Raw genomic sequence first — 20,516 nt, forward strand, 5'->3', positions numbered from 1 at the left:
TTTGCTTTCAGAGGTACTAATTTACAAATTACAAAGCGGAAATGTCTATCACAATTATAAGCTATCCCTGAGTTTAGAGTGTTGGTTTCATCCATTTCTCCAAGTTCTCTATTATAATTCTTTGCTCAAGTAACCCCAGTAGCGTGGGCATCCAGCATGCAAACACCAGTATCTTTATAGTTCACACACACTCACCCGCACACATGCACACACACATATATGGAGGGAGAGAAATGTGTGTATGTGAGAGAGAGGAAAAAAAGAAGAGAGAGAGAAAGAGAGGGAGGGGCGGAGGGAGGTGAAAGGGGAGAGGGAGGGAGAGAGAAAGAGGAAGAAAAAGGGGGTGAGGGAACAGCCTCCTAGTGTTTAGGGAAGAGTAGGTGTTCTATGTAAGTACGTATCTTTCAAGTCACTGTAACAATTTATTAGTTATCTAATTTGGTTCTATTATTTCTAGATAAGAGTTATTCTTAGATAATCTTAGAAGCTAAGAGTTTATGAATGTTCAGTATCTCCACCTCCTTTACCTCCTCTTCTACTTTCCACTCAAAGCTCAAAGCTCAAAGCTCAAAGCTCAAAGGTAGTTCCTTTGAGCTACCACAATATTCACTGGGAACACTTTTGCCCTCTTTCTTAATACTCTCCATGATATATTGGGGGAGCCCTTCTGCTCTCTTATATACCATTTCCTGAGGTTTTTGTCATGAAAGAGGTATCATTCTTAATGCTTGGATCAATAGAGGTTACCCGTGTCACAAGCCAAATGAACAAAGTAATCAACTTCCCCAAATTAAATGCTAGAGAGATCAAAGAGAAACAAGAAACTTCTCATCCATCTTTTCACCATGTTCCTCATGAAAGCCTGACATTTGCCCTCTCCTTGAGGCTAATCACTATTCTCTCCACATATCTTTCTGCTAAGGAATAAGTTTTGACTTACATTTTCATTGCTTTTAGATTTTTTGCTTCCCTTAAATTTGACAATAAATTCATTTTTTTATAGTAATGAGATAAATGGGATAAAGTAGCTGTATGTTAATTGCTTCCTTATTGAAAAATTGTAATGTAGCAAAAAATGGGTAACTTAAGAAAATTTATTCTGGATTCTTTTTTTTTTTGGAAAAACTAGCTAGGGGACATATTCTAAATTTCATCAATCAAATGCACATATTTTTCTCATTTTATTCACAGTAATATTTGCTTGTTTACTTCAATGACCAAGTCACCTTTTTAATAATGCACAGATAGAACTTTATGTGCAGTTGGGTATAGAATTTTGCCAAAGTTTGGAATTATATATCTAACAGATAAGGAAATATATTTATGATCTCTTGATGGCTAGGTATATTGTCCATCTATGGCTTCTCCAAAATTTTATAGAATTCTCGGTAAAATAGACATGTGGATGATATATGAATATTGGAAATATTTGATGCTACAGTAGGGAAAAAACAGCATAAAAATAACAAAGTACAAAGCAGGGGCAACTAACCCATATTGTTAGTGAGCAGATTATAAGGAAAGTGGCTCCAAGAAAATATTGTGAACTGGATTTCCCAGGATACAAATTCTGAAATGGAGAAGCGCATGTAGGAAATTTTTTAGGGAGTACCTTCAGGATGAAAACCTGTGGAAGAGAAGGGAAGGAAGCAGAAATAGGCACAGGAAGGAGTTGAGATGCAATGCAATCTCAATGGAAGTTTCAACTAATTCCTCAGGGACCTCTGAGACCGTAGTGACCCTTAAGAGTTTTCCCAAGTTGGGGCAAGGGTACTGGCCCTTTATAACCCCTGGTTGGCCCATCCTTGCATCTGTGCAGACCTAGGAAGGGATGTGACCTTGTGTAAAATGCCTCTTTTTTTTACGAAGGAAATTCCTCAAGGGGAATTACAGCTAACTACTGTGTTCTGACAGCACTCTAAATATCTGAAAGAATAAGTCCCAGTCATAAAGGAGCGCCAAAATGGCATATCACAGCATCCACTGCAGTGGTGATGTTTGGAGTGAACTTGCTGAACCTTGAAGGAAAAATAATAATTCCCCAGGATAAGTTGAGGGAGGATTTGTGTAGGTATAGAGGGCATGTTCAGGCATGTCTTTTGTGTGTGAAGGCGTGGGCCATTTATTTCTGGAGGCAATGAGGATCAATTGAAAAATATTGGTCTGGGAGTAAATATGATTAATTTGTATTTTAGAAACATCATTCTTGTAGAAGTGTGGTTTGAAGAAATAGGAGAATGAAGACTGAGAAAGTAGTTATGAGGTAGTTATACACACTTTCTATAGAAAGCATGTATGTAGACTAAATATATACACACACATTATATACATAAATCTTTTTAAAATGTTTTGGAAGTATAATTTAGATATAGTAAAATGCACAGATTTTAAAATTTCCTCTCTTTTCAGAAGTTGATCTTGGGCAGAGGTTGACACATTACAGCCCTCCAGCCAGCCCCCGTCTTTATTAATAAGGTTTTATTGGAACTCAGCCACACTCTTGTTTCTGGATCTTCTATGGCTGCTTCATGCTACAACAGCAGAGTTTAGTAGTTATAAGAGAGGTAGCATGGTCTGCAAAGCCTAAAATATTCAGTGTTTAACCCCTTACAGAAAACATTTGCAAACCCTTGATCTAGGGTTTAATGCTTCAGGTAATACTGTATCACTTCAAATGTAGCATAAGGAACTCAGTACGGTATATTTATTTCTTGCTTCCTACCCTTTGTGCTATTGTAGTCATACATTTTACTTCTACATCTGTTATAAACCCTCTAATTCACTGTTACTATTTTTGTTCTAAACACTCAATTATCTTCTACAGAAATTTTAAAACATGAACAAATATTTTATATTTAGTGACATGTTTACCATTTTCAGCATTTATTTCTTCATGTAGATGTGAATTTCCGTATGGCCAGTTTTCCTTGAAGCTAAAATTTTGCATTTCTTATACAACATACCTATTGATGATGAATTCTCTCAGCGTTTGTCCTAAACATCATTATGTTACTTTCATGTTTAAAGGATATTTTTGCTGGATGTAGAATTTTACATTGACACTTTCTAGTTCGTCTCATCATTTCAGATATGTCGTTCCCTTGTTCACTGGCTTGCATTGCTATTGTTGAGATGTTATTGCCCTCTGAACAGTTTTAAGATTTTCTCTTTGACATTGTTTTTTTATCAGTTCTTTATGATGTGCCTTGGTGTGTTTTTCTTCGTATTTACCCTGCTTGGCGTTCAATGAATTTCTCAGATATTTGGGTTCATATTTTTCAACTATTATTTCTTCAGATGTATCTTTTTCTGCCTCAGCCTCTACCCTTTCTGCTTTTCTTACCCCATTTGCATGATTGTTAAGATATTTAATGTTATCCTACAGGTTACTGAAGTATTGTTCATTTTTAAGCATTTTTACCCTGTCTGAGCTTTGGTTTGAAGGGTTTGTATGGACCTGTATTTAAGTATGCTAATGTTTTCTTCTCAGTTTTCTAATTTGCTGTTAAGCCCATCCAGTAAATGTTTTATTTTCAGGTATAATTTTTAGTTCAGAAATTTCCATTTTGCTCTCTTTTGTTGTTTCTTTTCCCCATTAAGGTTTCATATTTGTTTCATCAGTATCTATATGTTCTTGTTCAAATATGGAACAAATTTATAATCTCTGTTTTAAGGTCCTGATCTGCTCCTTTCATCATCTGTCATTTTTCTGTCTATTTCTATTGACTGACTTTTCTCTGGTTATGAGTCACATTTTACTGCTTCCCCAAATATCTAATATTTAAAAAAATTTTGTACTGGACATTATGGATTCTATTTTGTTGAGTTTCTTTCATGTTTTCATGAAAGTTTCATGAAAAGTAAAGTCTCATGGTCTTCCTTAATGGAGTGTTGAGTTTCATTCAACCGAGGAGTTAATTTATTTGTGGGTCAGATTGATCTTTTTTCATGCTTGTTACCAGCCTTTGTTCAGATGTGTCCACAGTAGGATTAGAATTAGAATCCTTATTTAGGATTAAATTATTCTACTCCCTTTCTGAGATCTCTACTGAATGCCTAGGTTTGTTCAAGTTCTCTCAACCTTGTCCAGTCTGAAATCAGACTACTTACAGCCCTGTGCAGCCTCTGACTGTGGTTCACTTCAGATCTCCCCTTACCTGGTCTAGTGGAGTCTTGGTCTGCAAATACACAACTTAGTATTCATTCAGAGTCTGAACTGCAGAGACTCATTGGTGACCCTATGTACATTTCCAGAGCCCCTTCTCTGCACAGCTGCCCCCTGCCTGGTACTCTGTCCTATAAATGCCAGGTTCCTCAGGAGCTTGGATTCTGCTCTGTCTCCATCTCAGTGATGCTGCTGTGCCTGTTTGGAATAGTCTTCCATGTGCCATGATCTGGAAAGTGAACCAGGCAGAAAGCCAGGAAGCTGGCAGGGCTCACCTCATTTGTTTCTCTTCTCTCATGGATCAGGGTCCAATACTCTCTGTTGTCCAATCCCTTAAAAGGGGAATTGTATACATTTTGTCAGTTTTGTAATTTTTTTGTGGTGGGAGAGCTATTCTGTCATGGCTGAAAGCAGAAATAAGCCATATAAACATGATGAAATGAATGATATATCAGTGATGATTTACAAAATGATCTTTATTAGCATACTCTTCATAAAATAAATTATTTTATTGTCAGCATTTAAATTCCTTATTTGAAAAGTGATGCACATGTTTTGATATACTGTATATTGGATAATTTGTTGAATATTTTTCCATTATTTACTCCCATTAGTAACCAAACTTACTCAAAAAAATATATCGCCTCTTAGCACTAAGCATTATGCCATATTTTCTGTAACGTATTTATGTACAACCATAATTATTTTACATAGTGCTATAAATTAGGACTCTTTTTGTTCTATGTTAGTGTTATTTTTCTAATAAATGTTTTTTGCATTCTTACTATTTGCCAGTCACTTATTTTATTTTACCAAAAGAAGTTTCACTTCATTTAGCGACTCAAATTATTTTCCTAGAAATGTGTTTATCTAGAGCCATCGGTTGTCTACCTCTTAAGTGTTAGTAAATGTATTGCCTGATTTACTATATATCTTAGTTCTCAGGAGTCCAAGGGCTTAATGCAATATTAGGCCTCATCTTGAGAACTATACTAGCATTCTTTGAACTCTGAACTTTCTAAAGTAAAATATATTGTAGAGTTGTGTATAATGGCTTTTTGTTTCATTTATGGTCTACTAAAAGATAAACCCTTTCACGAGGAAATAATAGATTGTTACATATCTTTTCCTAGTGACTTTTAGTTGAAGAATTCATGGTAAATTGATCAACCCTCAGCCAATTAGTCTTTGACATGTACTAATAAGACCTAATCGAGGAATTATGAAGACATTTGCTCAGGAGAAAATGAGCACATAATTACACCATAAGGAGGCTAGAGTATCAATGTTACCCAGCTTTAAGAATATTAGTTGAAGTCCCAGTGGCATCTAAAGGACACTTCATAATGTATCTGTGAAATATGGTACTACCAAGGCAATTAAAAGATGCAGAATGATCCATTGTCAATTGTAGAAGTTCAACATTAAATACCTATTTCACCCTCTTGTCTCTACCTTATTCAGGTGCTGGGGGATGGTCTCCATCAGACAGTGACCATTATCAATGGCTTCAGGTTGACTTTGGCCATCGAAAGCAGATCAGTGCCATAGCAACCCAAGGAAGATACAGCAGCTCAGACTGGGTGACCCAATACCGCATGCTCTACAGCGACACAGGGAGAAATTGGAAACCCTACCATCAAGATGGGAATATCTGGGTGAGTCATTGTCAGAAAGGCAAAGACATAGAATTGAGTTGCAGATATTTGAAAATGGTAGCAGACTCCCGTGTGTCCTAGGGCTGGGGAGCAGCTAGCCGGCTCCTCCCAGCCCTGGTGCAGCCTCGGGAAAGGCTTGGGAGTAGCCTGGTTGGAGGTTCATCTTGCTATTTTTGTTTCTTTGTGTTTATGTCCTCGGGTACTTGATGAGAGAGAAAAGAAATGTAAGCAAAGCAAAAGAAGGTGGGAAAATGAATCCAATCCCCAATACGCCCTACCCTGCCACACCCCGTGCCTTTCCTTAGTGGTGGAAAACCCTTATATTGTAAAGTCAATGTGTCCCCTCCCCCAACCTCTGGTGTATTTCACAGAAAACAAAACCACCCGATAAAACTGTGTTGAAACCTGAACAAGAAAAGAAAAGTATCTGGTAAATAATGTAATGATGATAGAACATTAGAGTTCTTTAAGCACAATATTTCAAGTAACTATATTTTTGTCTGTAGGACAGATCTGCCGTGGTACACATTGTATGCAAATTCTGAACTGTGAATTAAGCAAATAGAATGAAAATAAATTCTCCTGACTTAGGTTTCCATTTCTTATATCTGCTCACACTTATTTGCCTCAGACTGTTTCTGTTGAAGATATTTAATTAAATCTTTAAAGGACGACAGGTAAGAAGGTCTATTGCCAACAGTGCTTAGAGGAGCTAATGGACACAGGGCAGGGGGACTGTGGACTCTGACACGGTTCACTTCCTGCTGGAAGCCAGCCCCAGTCTGGTTTTCTGTTTTGTTTCAATGAGGGACTGTTTGGATGAAGCACCTATGAAGGTAGCTTCTTAGCTACCTATGAAGAGAAAAATAAGGTAGAAAAATAGTTTTCTTTTAAAGAGAAAGCAAATGAAAGACCAGCCACAGCTCTGGAACACATCAGGCACCACGATTAGCATCCCCTCCCCAGTGTTAAACGTTTTAAAATATTACTAGTCCTCACTCTGAGGTGTGTGCATTTGCCAGTATTTATCTATTAAAACCGCTGAGAAGCTATTCATTCATTCATTCATTCATTCTTGTTGATTGAAGAAAGTTTCCTTAGGCTGCAGTTTCTATTCAAGGTTTAGGGCAGCAGGTCTCAATCTGGGCTCTCCATTGAGTCACCTGAGAAGAATTTAAAGTATATGGATACCAGGCACACCCAGACCTATTATATCAGAATCATGTAAATAGAATTTATATTAATGACACTGATATTTTTCGAAACAGAGATCTTCAATTTGAGTAAACTGTTGAACTTATGAAGAAATAATTTAGAGGAGTGGGAGCAGTGATTTGTGGTAAGAAAAGAACATTCTCATATTATAGTAGTAGTTTAAACCCCTATTACAGATCTATAGGCACTTTATCCTTTTATTAGGAGAGAAAAATATAAAGTTTAATCCACTTACTCTTAAAATTATTTTAATTAAATTGGAAAGTTGTGTATATTCACTCAAATATTCACACCATATAAATAAATTATTCTAAAATACTAAATGTTGAGGGCTCTATTTTAGTTTAATTATTTTAAAAGGCAACCATAACCAAATTCAAGTAAAACCATCAATACCAAACAAAAGGAAGGAGGAATGGGAGGAAATTCTTTTCAATTTATGTATTAGACAGAATGCTGGGGATTTTCAACCTGACCAGGGCCCACTCCTAGAGAATTTACATCTTAAAAATCCTCAAGCAATTTTTGTGAGTATGCAGAGTTTAGTGCTCCAGGCTTGGGTAGGTGGTCGTTTCCACAGCAGTATCCAGTGATCTTAACTGTCATGTGAGATAAGTTTATAATATCCTGATAATCAAAAGTACGTATGAGAGAGTAGTCCTTCAGAAGTAACTTCTATTAAACCATGATTGTATGGCAAGAACATTTGTATATTGGGATGTGTCAATTGTAGGAAGCAAGTAGAGGAGAAAATTTCTCTTTATGGAAAGTCTTCATCTCACAATTAAGATAATTTAAAGTCTCAGGCATAATCTATAGAAAAGTGGTTTTCAACCCCGGATACACAGTGGAACCTAGAAAGCTTTAAGACGTGGATGTCTGGGCCCTACCTCCAGAGATTTGGAGTTAGGTGGTCTAGGCATTGAGAGTTTAAAGCTCCCCACGTCATTCTAATGTGCGGTCGACATTGAGAACCATATTCTAGATTGGTTTTCAGCCTGTAGGTAAGGTGGGGATAGAGGGGATCAACTGTGAAAAACAATGGTAGAAGAGAAAAATTAGAAAGGACCTTCCTTAAAGTTGAGCAGAGAGAGAGAGACTGACCAAATGACTAACCAAACAACAGACCAAACAACTAACTGGGTGTAGATGAGGGGGGCTCAGATCACAAACTCTTCCAGGAGAGCATTCATTATTTTCTAACTCTCTGTGGGTGCTAACTGAAAATGCAATTACTTGAGTGGCTGCAGCCAGACTCCAGACTATCTTTCAGATTTCTGTTTCTGTAAAGTCTTCATCCCACAGTTGAGAGAATGTCAAATCCTCTCCTATCATAATGCACTAAGGTAGTTTATAAAGATGGCTGCTCTAAAGATCACTGCTAAAATGCAGTGGTACTAGAGCTTTAGTTATCAGACCCTTAGAAGTAAGGGAGGGTCCCATTCTGACTAAATACAGAGAGGTAAGTGAAAAGAACTAAGGAGGGTGACTTGGACTCTTCTGGTCTACATAAAATGCCAGTGGTTGAGTCAGGGAGACAAGGTCATTCAGCGAAAGTATCACAAGTTGTGAAGGTAGACTACATCGACATACTGGACTCTCAGCCCTTTCTGATGGTGATAAGGGGTGTATTGCTATTGTGTTTTGCCTTTCTGGTGTTCATTTTGTCGCTTCCTTTAAAATCATGTATTTCTCATTAAAAATGAGTACATGGTGAGCAATGAATGATTATTTCTAGATGAAAATATAGTGAGCTAATTATAAAATTTTAAAAATCAAAACAAATTTGAGACACAAACTAAACACTGTAAAATATACTTAAGTGCCAGTGAGCCTGCAACATAATTTACTTTACTTTAATGATCTATGATAGAAATATTTCAACCCTCACTAATCTAAAACATCGGCCAGCACTTTGATGTATTCTAAAAGAGATAAAATTTGTTGTTTCCTAAAAGTTCTTCAGTGCTCTTGAACTTATGTCTTAACATGCACTAAGTGATTAAAATTTAGCACTTACAAATCTCAACCCAAAATATACTGGGCTTAAATTTATTAAAAATGGTAATCAAATATCAAACTTTCTTTTACTCCAACTGTTTAATGTAATGTATATTGCACTTAGAAGAGTGAGAGAGTGGCAGGGACATATATACACTACCAAATGTAAAAGAGATAGCTAGTGGGAAGCAGCCACATAGCACAGGGAGATCAGCTGGGTGCTCTGTGACCACCTAGAGGGGTGGGATAGGGAGGGTGGGAGGGAGATGCAAGAGGGAGGGGATATGGGGATGTATACATATAGCTGATTCACTTTGTTATACAGCAGAAACTAACACACCATTGTAAAGCAATTATACTCCAATAAAGATGTTAGAAAAAATAAAATAAAATGAAATGAAGCCTAGTTAAAAAAAGAAGATTTCTCACATAGATAAGATTGGATAGCTTTTTGATGGATAACACCTTATACAATGTAAAGTTTCAGAGAGTCAAAACATTTCAAAGTTGATGAAGTTTTAAGGTTGCTTTTCCTATTTTTTCCTAAAATGATTGATTACCTGAGAAGAATGCAAAATAATGTAAGTTCAATCACTGAAATACTGTTTTTAACAAATGTCAATGGTTATTCTTTCTATGATTGTAGAAATGGACAACCATGACCAATTTTATTATAATATTTTTATTACATGTCCATATGGAGATTCTGAATTATTTTATGACCACTGGATGATATGTTAAAATAAGTGAGGAATAGGTCATGTAGGTAAGAAATTACGACAGTCTCACAGGATTTTAAAGTCGTGAGTCTCATTGTGGATGAGAATGGTTCTTGAAAAGACCTCTGAAGAATACTTTAGCTGAATATTTAATACTCAAATACGTGAGTTGCTAAATGTGCTAAGCTAGTCAAGCTTCTTATTCCTCTTTGATAATCCTAAGCATAATAGACTCCTTTACACTTTATCCTCAATGCCATTTCCTTCTATGTAGAATTTCCTTTCCAATATAAAAGGAAAACATGTGCAGGTTGGTAAAATTGCCAAAACTTAATTTGCATTTACATATTCCACAAACTCTAATTTGCATACTTTTCAAGGTATTTTCAGATTTCCTATGTATAATCTGTTAGAGAGAAAAGAAGTATTCTTATATAAGCATTTCTTATCAAAAGTCCATTGAACATTAATTCAATAAGAATTCCAGCACGTTTTTCTAAGTGGCTGCATTTAGTTTTGCTTAGGTAATTCAGTTACTGGTTTTGAATGTAGATATTTGGAGCCAAAATAGGAAATTGGAGTATTAATAGTGAATGCCTTCCTTACACATTATTATTGTTTTTTAGGATAGTAACATACTACAAATTTACCTGCAATGTAAACACAGTTTTTCTTTCTCTTTTTAAAATTGTCTTTAAATAGTGAGAATATGCTTATATATTCCTAATTCTTTTTTTTAAGCTGTTTTAATCCCTTTCATTAATAGTGTCAGAGTGGGATCAGTCATCACTGAATATATTGAAAGGAAAGTCCCACAGAACAGGAATGTTTTATTATATTTAAATTACATAGTTAGATCCTTATCAAAAATATAGAAATATATAATTTTGTATTCTCTAAGCAATATTAAGTAGAGTATTAATTTCCTAGATCTGTGAAAAAAAACTCAGATCTCTTTGTTGCTTACATGCTCTCCCCAAATACACACACACACACACACACACACACACACACACACACACACACACACACACATATATACACGCACATAAAACTTAATTGTTTCTAACAAATTTGAAACATTTAAAAAATCTGGAAAGCAAATAGTAGTTAACAGATTAATTTAGTAAATTCTTTGATTTTATGAATGTCAAGTCAATAGCGGGAACATGTATTCTCTACTTTTTTTAACCAAAGAGCCCATCAACCAATATTTGCATAGTAAACATTCCCAAAACATCCTTCTAGGTTAGCCTACCACTAGGTACTTGGAAAGAGAAAGCCAAGATATGGATTCAAAAGGTCTGAATTCAAGTATCTGGGCTCCTTTATTTGGTTTATAAAATCGCAGAAGTCCCTTGTGCCTCAAATTCCTAAACTGAGAAATGGGAATGATGCCTTTTGGGAGATTTAAGTGAGATTATGTAAGAAATTTTGCAAACAGTAAGGATTTAGAAATGTGTGTCATCAATTGCCAATCTTAGAAGCACTTTATAAAACTAGTGTAGTATTTGTATTCAGTGACTAGAGTCTGTTATAATTTCCAGATTTGTTAGTCTCTCTCTGTCCTTTCCAGGTCCAGTTGACCTCTGTTTACCCATATTCATGATTTACAATATCTGAAAATATTGTAGATGAAGGAAACATGACAAAGTAGGAAGTGGAATGTGGACAAATCTCTGGCATATTTTCCGATTCACAAATGGAGTGGCCATTGCTGGTGCAGTGCAGGCTAGGCTCGTGAGGCATGGCTGGTAGACCTTGCTCTATGCCAAGTGCATTGCAGTGCTTGAAACAAATTGTTACCATAATGATGGCCATGTGTCCAGTGAGCCATGTAAAGGGACAGTGTTTAAAAATGAATGGATTATTCTGTCCTATCTTTTCAACCATTTGTTGTAGTGGTTGCACTAATTTTTCAAATCACTTAAAAAATCTGTTCCAGTTATAGATGTAAAACATAACTGTTTCACAGTTCAATAGTGTACTTAAATTCTTTCCAAAAAATCTAGAATTTTTCCTGCATATGACCCTGAGGAAGACAACTATCCCTGTCACTTGCTTATATATCTTCCATCAGATAATAACCGCCTCTTCTTCACTTAGGACAATAAAGGAGTTTTTTCACCAATAGATAGGAATTTCCCTTGCTTGTTTATGTACACAGGTGCATTGTTGCTGTAAACAGACACTTGGGGAAATGGACCAGGCAGGCATATTCAGAATAATTTTATAGACAGTTTATTGAGAAATAAAACATATCAGAGTAATCTGCATTAAACCCTTTCTGAAATGACCCTTGATATAAATAGTGTAAAAAATCTTCAGGAATTGTATGGAAGAAAATAATTTCCAAGGTGAACTTAGAATAGGCTTCTTATTTCTGTGAAATAGATTATTCTATTTACACCTCTCTTAGGACAGGTAGTGTTTTTAAAGTCTCATGAGTTTTAATAAGTCGAGTGGATGGTCCAGATCCTTTTGCATATACTGTGATGCTTCTACTAGTGAATTTTGATCACCTTTCTAAATACACATTTGTATTGTGAGATTCTCATTTTAAGAGGTCGTGAGATTTTTGTCTTGTGTCAATTTGTGAGTCACTCACTATTCTACACGTATACACGTATATAGAACCATTCTAACCAACATGGTTATGTGTTTAGTTTTTTTCCAAAAATTTGGAAGATAAAAATTTATTAATAATAATAAATTAATAATTTATTAATAATTAATAATATTTAATAATAATAATACAAAAATTAATTAATAATTAATTGTTGGCATACATAGTTAGGAAAAGGAAAATGATATAATCTTATAAGATTTCTTACAGACAATGGAATAACAGTATATGATCCTTCATTCTGTCTAGTGTGTTTTCCATCTATGAGATAAAAGAGGATATAGGTAATCATTGTTGTAATTTTTTTAAGTATATTTGATTGCTGGGAGAGCTCTCTGGAAGGGAGAGTGTTCTCGTTAAGCATAAGGATATTCTCAGGTGTTTTATTTTACTCTGGACTCAAATAATGGAGATGCTAATATTTTTCTTATCAGACCAAGCTTGGATTTCAGTGACATGAAGCTAAATGACTCCAAGCGAATGCAAATTTATATAACATATTGATAGATAGGTACCTACAAATATATTGAATAAATATTTTAAATAAATAAATATCAGTTCCCTCATTTAAAGTGCATGTCTCTACTCTGCTCAAGTGATAACTTAGTGGAATTTAGAGGAACACTAGGAGGCCTATAGGGGGGATTTAGAGCACAGTAAACCATGCTGCTCGTGTGGCCGCAGCCCCTGAGAGGCAGTGAAAATAACAGCCCAATGGTACATTCTGGAATCAGACCACGCAGGCCAGTCGTCATAACTAGGCTACATAGATCTGTGTAACTTTGGGCTGTTTCCTTAACCATTCTATGCCTAAATTTCCTCATCTATAAAATAATAATAATAACTAATTCACCTTCCTCAATAGTACTTATCTCAATACAGGTTATTGGTATAAATTGATAATTCATAATGAAGAGTTTAGAACAATAATAGAACAATTATGAAGAGAATTTAGAACAATAATGAAGAATTTAGAACAATAATGAAGAGTTTAGAACAATGACTTACTCATTTTAACCACTTAATTGTTATTTGACTTTATAAATTTGTGCCTTCCAGATATATTACCATAGTATTTTATACTGGATTTACTCTTGAAAATTCAAAAGAGCCTGTTACTTTCACTTTACAATAGCTTTTCTCTATTAATGCATTGGGAAGTGCATTATATTACATCTGTGCATCTCAGCCTGAAATGACTAATAACTCATTTGCAAGTATAATTGAGAATGCAAACTTAATTTATGTCATTTGAATTGTGATCTTATTAATTGTCACATGGAGTCCTGTGCATGACAGTACAAATTGCATCTGGACAGGTCTTTCACATACTTTTTTATTAAACTTCAGTGAAAATATGACCGTGATGCTTCCCTTAAATTAGTTTAATGAATTCACTTTTATTAACTTTGGAAATCAAGGAAAATAACCTATTTTTGACTACAGTCCTCCTTCCTATCTTCTTAGGCTAGTTGAAAAGAATAAGATAAGCAGACTCCAAAACAGACTTCTAAGTGTTCGCTGAAACAGATTCTGCTGGTTAGCCGTGGAGGTAGAGAAGCTGCAGATAGAGTGCGAGGACTCTCGGAAGCCGGATGCTCAAAGATGTCTCTACAGCAGCAGCAGGAGCATCACCTGGGAGCTTGTTAGAAATGCAGAATCTCAGGGACCCACCAATCTCAGGGACCCACCAGACCTTTCAAATCAGAATCTACAGCTTAAAAGCATTCACATTAAGAACATGGGATTAACATATACACACTACCATACATAAAACATATAATCAACAAGGATTTACTGTATAGCACAAAAACTATATTCAATATCTTGCAATAGCTAATGATGGAAAAGAATTGAAAAAACGAATTGCATGTATATATATGTGTATATATACATATATATGAAAAACCAAATCACTTTGCTATACACCTGAAACTAACACAGTATTGTAAACCGACTATACTTCAACTTAAAAAATATACACAAGTGATGTGTATACACGTTAAAGATAGAGTGTGTTGTTTTCAATATTTGAAGAACTCTTGTGAGAAAAAGGACTTAAAATTGGCTCCTGTGTTTCCAGACCAGAGGCAGATTTGGAAGAATTAAAATTTGCAGTGCAAATTGCAGACAGATCATGAAAAGAGAATCAGCTTTGATAGGCGTTTACTGAGGGCCTACAATTTACTGAAGGTTGGAGATAAACACAATTACTGCCTTCTAGGGGCAAAAAAATCTAGTGGTAATGCTAAATACTTAAATTTATAATTATATTGTATGACTATATGTGTCCTAATGGATAGAGGATGCACAGGTTGAACACACACAAAAAATGCTTCATTCAGAGTGCTCGAGGGTCATGGTCAGTCGAGGCTTCTTGAGGAACTGAGTGTCCTTAGTTACGTAGGCAAGAAATTGGGGATGCAGAGAAAAGTGGGAATGTTCCTAAGTCCAAACTCACACTGCTGGCCACACAACAGGCCAGTGAATTGAGAGAGAGATGAGGTATTGGGGCAAGGAATAGCAACTTTATTTGGAAAGTCAGCAGAGGGAGAAGATGAGGGGCTAGACTAGTCTCCCAAAGAGCCACTGTGCGGAGTTAGAATTCAGGCTTCTTTTATGCTAAAAGCGGAGGGGGCGTGGCTGGTTGTTGCAGACTTCTTGGTCCCTGAATCCTTTGTTCTTGCAGCTGTCCATGTAGGCCAGGGTGCAATGTACCTATAAACCTCCAACAAGACAAATGTTATTCTCTGTTTTGCAACTTTTTATCTCTCTATGAGTGAAACGTGTTATATCTTTAAAGGTCAAGCCTTGGAGGCAGAGCCTTGACAATGGACTCTCATGTATATTTCAGGCTGTAGGCAACATTCTATTACAAAGGTGCAGAGCCAGCCTGACTAAGCACAGGCAACAGAGCACAAAGGTTAGCGCTAAAGGAATGGATCCAATATGGAGTCAGGTTTGTCCTTCTCTGTTACAGGAAGTCATTACTAGCAGATGAATCTTCTACTGAAATAGGAAGGAATGAATAGTGAGACTCTATACATAATCATGTCTCTTTCCCGATTTTCAGATAATGTACAAATTGATAAAAAGCTGACTTTTCTTTAGAATTCTGAAATCATATCCTTTAAATCAGTAATGTTTAAGTTACATAATGTGAACTCTCCACCTTTGGAAGAATGTTGGAGTTGATGCAGTCCTCTAGGGCACATCTCACTAATATTCTTAGTACTGAGTTCACTGCCAAGCACAAAATAGATGTTTAAGAGTGTAGAATTAAATTGAAGTACTTCATTCTGAAGATAGATGGGCTGAAGCTGAAAGATGTGATGTTACTTACATCTGAGCCACACATCCAGGTATACTGACCCCAGTACTCAATATGAAGCCACATAACCTTTCTTTGGTTTAGCAAGAAGTACCATTACTATAATGACCACTTGCTTATTTTGACTAAATGAAAACAATCTGATGGCATATACAATATAGAACAAGAGAGTGTGGGCTCTGGAGCTGGACTTGAAATATCAGAACCCTTTCTAACACTTTGTAACAGTGAACATTTAACCATATTAATCAACCTTTTATGGACCTTAGTCGCTTTAGTTGTAAAAGGGATACAATAGTATCTACCTTATGGGGTTTTGTGAAAATTGGATAGATTAAATTGCTTACAACAATGCGCCATAAATGTAGGCTTATCTTCTTATCTTCCTCTCATTTCACCTCCTAATGATTTATCAGTATTATTATTATTAACATCATCATCAATCATAGAACACAATATTAAAAGTGGTTTAAAGATCTCAAGAAAGTAGTTGATAGATCTGTCCTCAAGAAGAATATAATCTAGTTATAATGACAGTAAAAATCACTCCGATAACTGTCAACAAAAGCCCGGTCATCTTGGGTGACTTTAAGTATGTTTGTGCCCCTGGTGACCATGGGGACATCTGTACTACGTGTATCACTTATGCACACAATTTTGCCAAGTAACTAATTTATTCAATGTTGACTTTGAGAAAGAACTAATAGAATGTTAAAACGTCTTGGCAAATAAATTTTGTTTGCTTGAATAACTTGCTTAATTATAAGCTGTATTATCATTCTGGCAATAAGAAGTTGTGTTGATAGATTGTCTGAACAGTTCACTCAGTTAGCATCAGTGCCTTTTCAGAAGCCTAGAGAAGGAGAAAAGTCTTCCTCCTAGAAAAACTAGGTTGTACTTCCAAAAGAAAAGATTATTTGAGATGAGAAACGGCATTTCTCCCATGAACTTCACTGATACATTTTGATGCGACGGCAGGTCTATTGTAATTCCCATTTAAATGGTTTATAGTCATATTAATATGCAGCAGTAGTGAGTGAAATATATGGAAACTCCCTCCTGTGATGTAGCAGAGCCATTCAAAAAACTCTGCCTGTACCAGTTAATAAATTATAACAGTGAACCAGCATTTTTGAGGGTTGATTAAGTGTCTGAGATGGTTTACCTCATTTAATCTGCAAAATAACTGAAATATGGTGATGTGGATTTTATTATTATTAAGCCCATTCTACAAATGCAAAAATTGAGGATTAAAGAAGGCAGTCCATTCCCTGGTACACATGGTGAATGAACAGTGGAGCCGGGATTTGAAACCAGGGCTGTCTAATTAATTTGCCTGTGACCTTCGCCACCATGGCCCTCCTCAGTTCTTTCTTTCACTGTCCACAGAAAACTGGGTGACCACCACATTTTAACTGTAATGGGCTGTACATATACATGATGGAATGTCACATGTACCGAACGCCAAATCTCCCCAGCGTGATCTCATCTTGACTACTTCTGTATGCAACGACCCTGGTTCCAAATGAGATAATGTTCTGAGGTCCTGGGGGATGGACTTCCACATATGAATTTTAGGGGGATACAGTTCAACTCATTACACCTAACTATTAGAAAAGAGCTTTATAAATTTAGGCCAATAAAACCTATTTGCTACCACTGCAGCGTTGACAGTGTTGTGTACAGTTTGAAGAATAGGGAATGGTTTTATAAGAAAGACAATGGCTTCTAAGAGGAATCGTACATTTGTCCACATGAACTCAGGAAATATTCCTCGGTCAAACCGTGAGAAGTTGGTTGATGACTCTCTGCATTCATTTATTTACAAGCAAAACTTCAAAGAGAGATTTTCAGAATTATTCTCTCCTAGGTGACAAATGAGCCAAAGATGCTTTTCAAAACCAATGCTTCAACCCACCCATGAGGAATGTTTGGCCTTTAAAAAGTGTCCAAGTTTCAAACCTCACATAGCTCTTTATTCTGAATTAAACACCATGTGACACTATGAACATCATTTAATTCTGTATTCTTTATTAAAAACTCGACTCTAGAAAACATGCATTCTAAACAATATAGACATTTCTTCTATCAGCAAAGAAAAGAGCTCTCCCAAAGCTAAAACAGCTTTCTCCAGTTGCATCTTGAGATGTAATTGTTCATTTCGTCTGGAGTATAAGAGCATCTGTTTGAAAACATCATGTTTCATTAGTTCACTTTCACAGTATTCTTCAGAGAAAGTTAAGAAGCACATCCCCCGCACTTCATATATGAAAGCTAAGTTGCCCAGGGTGAAGGCATTATTCATCCTATGCACAGAGCAAGCACAATTGTTCATTCTATCCGCACAGTGACTTTCCTGTTTGTGTATTTTTCAGTTTTGTTACAGTATACAAAGTGGAAAATAGAGCTGTATGTGATAGCCTAGAGCAACAGAAAAGACTGTGAATTTATCATAAAGTTATTCAGGCTGTTTCCGTTCATCCTGGCACAAACAAGTATTTGATAACAGAACTGAAAAACTACAGGAGAAATTTCCTTTCCCTTAGAAGGGATTTTATGATGTGATATCAGATGATATACACACACACACACACACACACACACAATAGGTTTTTCACAAGACTTATTAAATAAAAAGGTCAGTGTGTATTCAATATAATTTGACAGCTTTATTCTTGGAATAGTAATAGACAGTATACACTGTACCTTTACTTAAAATAAGCAGTAATGTCAATGTCATTTGTTTTTTATTTTAAAGACCAAAGAAATATTATTCAGGTAATTATTTTATGTTTGAAGCTGGGGTAAGTGATAATGAAATAAAACACGTACACACACACACACACACACACACACACACACACACACTCAACCCTTACTACTAAATAACTCTTATTCTTCCCCCAATCATATAAAATCTGTGGATACGTAATAGAATCAGATATATTTCTCAGCTGATTCAGTTGAAGTGCAGAGGCGTTAGGCATTTTGACTAAGATCAAGTACCACTTCTAATACTAGCTACCATTCCCTGAGTACTTACCTGGGCATACTTTCTGGGTCAAATCCTATGACAAGATCAGGGAAGGTGAGAGACCAAGTTTGGTTCTTGGTTTCTGTGTCCCCATTGTCTTTGCTCTAAAAAGATATACAGTGGGTGATTATATGTAGGATCTCAGAGAGGTTTATTTGTCTTGTTAAACGTTGGGCCTCCCCAGCTAGGACAGTATCTTGCTCATTGAATGTGCTCAGTAAATATTTGTTAACAGATTGACTGAATTATGGGATTTAGTGGATATTTGTATATGTAGTTATAATTAGATGCACATTTCTTAAACAGTAATGTTCATTTTCTTAATTTATATTTATCGAGTGAATACCGACAAATGTTGCACACACCTATGTCTATTGCAAGAAGAAAAGTGTCAAAAATACCATTGTGGGAACGCATGGAAAGCTCAGGATTTCCATAGGGGAGAAAATATAGCCAAGATCACAGCACCATGTAAATAAGAGGAAAGCTGGGAATACTGACCAGGGCAGCAAAGTGTACCCAGCCCTCAGACCTGGAAGCAGCTCCGGGTTGCCGAGTGAGATGTCAAGGAGCTAATGCCAAATGAAGGCGTATGTGGCCAACCTGAATCTGAGCTGGACCCCGGGTCAGTGCAGATAACCTGGTGACAGTACAGAGAGGTTTCTGATCTCACAAAGGCTGAGTGCAGAATAGCAGTACAGTCAGTGCAAAAGGAGGACACATGACACAAAAGAATGTATTATATATTCTATGTTTCCTTTTGTACAAAATGCATAAGCAGGTAAAACCTATGATGTAAGCAGTCTGGATAATGGTTTCCTTTGCATGACGGTAGTGGCTGGAAGGGGGTACAAAGGGAGGCTTTGGACGTGTTGATAATTGTTTGTTTCATGAGTTAGGGCCTTGTCACACTTGTGGAAATTCATCAAGCTGTAAATTGACGTGTACTTTTCTCTATATCCGTTAAAATTCAATAGTGCATTTTAGAAGATAATTTAATCAGATTTGAAATCAAGGTCCAGTTCTGAGGGAAGAGGATCAGAATTGATCTCTTGCACCAAAAACAACTGCAGGAGAAAACTGGTGGGCCAAGGAAAAGGGACCAATCAGGGGACTTAGCAAAGCACCTTAAGAGCCTACTTGCAACCCATGGGGGGATTATTTCAGTCTTTCTGTAAGTGCAGCATTTATGTGAATACATGGGGCTCTATTCACACTTAACACATGGATACCTGGTATAGCATAATCTAGTACTTGCTAATGAAGAGAATAGTTCTAAAGAATCATCATGTGTGGCTCTCATTGCCTATGGCTTGAACAAAGACGAGTGCATATAAAACAGACCTCACTGTGTGCAGCTAATGTGCGTAGGAACTGGCAGATAAGCCAATCTTTGGCTACCCCTGTGTTTGTGTGTTTGTTTGTTTTTCCTATTTGTAAGATGAATGCCCAAACCTACTAAATTTAATTCAATTTTATACTTATAATTGCCATCTATGTATGATAGATGTTAACAGTTACAAAGAAAGTTTCCATGTCTAAAATGTCTCCCCAATTAAAATTGAGGAAATGTAGAAACAGAAGCAAAACATATGAATAGAGAGCTCATACAATAGATATAAATGCATTTACTCTTCAAACCAACCATCTCACTTCTAGGAATTTACCCTAAAGGTAGGGTTCCAATAACATGAAAACACACATACACAAGGTCATTCATTGCAGCATTATTGAAATGACAGAATATTGCAAACTACCTATATGACT

The 20,516-nt window shown here is 36.1% G+C and overlaps 1 protein-coding gene across 1 annotated transcript in view; it reads left to right on the plus strand.

Annotated features, from left to right (window-relative positions):
• The window catches only part of LOC307191243 (contactin-associated protein-like 2), a 656,837-nt gene that overhangs the window by 411,998 nt on the left and 224,323 nt on the right, over positions 1-20,516 (plus strand). Inside the window, exon 3 of the mRNA XM_079931147.1 lies at positions 5,630-5,823. Coding sequence (XP_079787273.1) covers positions 5,630-5,823 — 194 coding nt within the window. The remainder of the gene's footprint in view (positions 1-5,629; positions 5,824-20,516) is intronic.

Source organism: Stenella coeruleoalba (genome assembly GCF_951394435.1).
Source record: "Stenella coeruleoalba genome assembly, chromosome: 9".
Taxonomy (NCBI): Eukaryota; Metazoa; Chordata; class Mammalia; order Artiodactyla; family Delphinidae; genus Stenella; species Stenella coeruleoalba.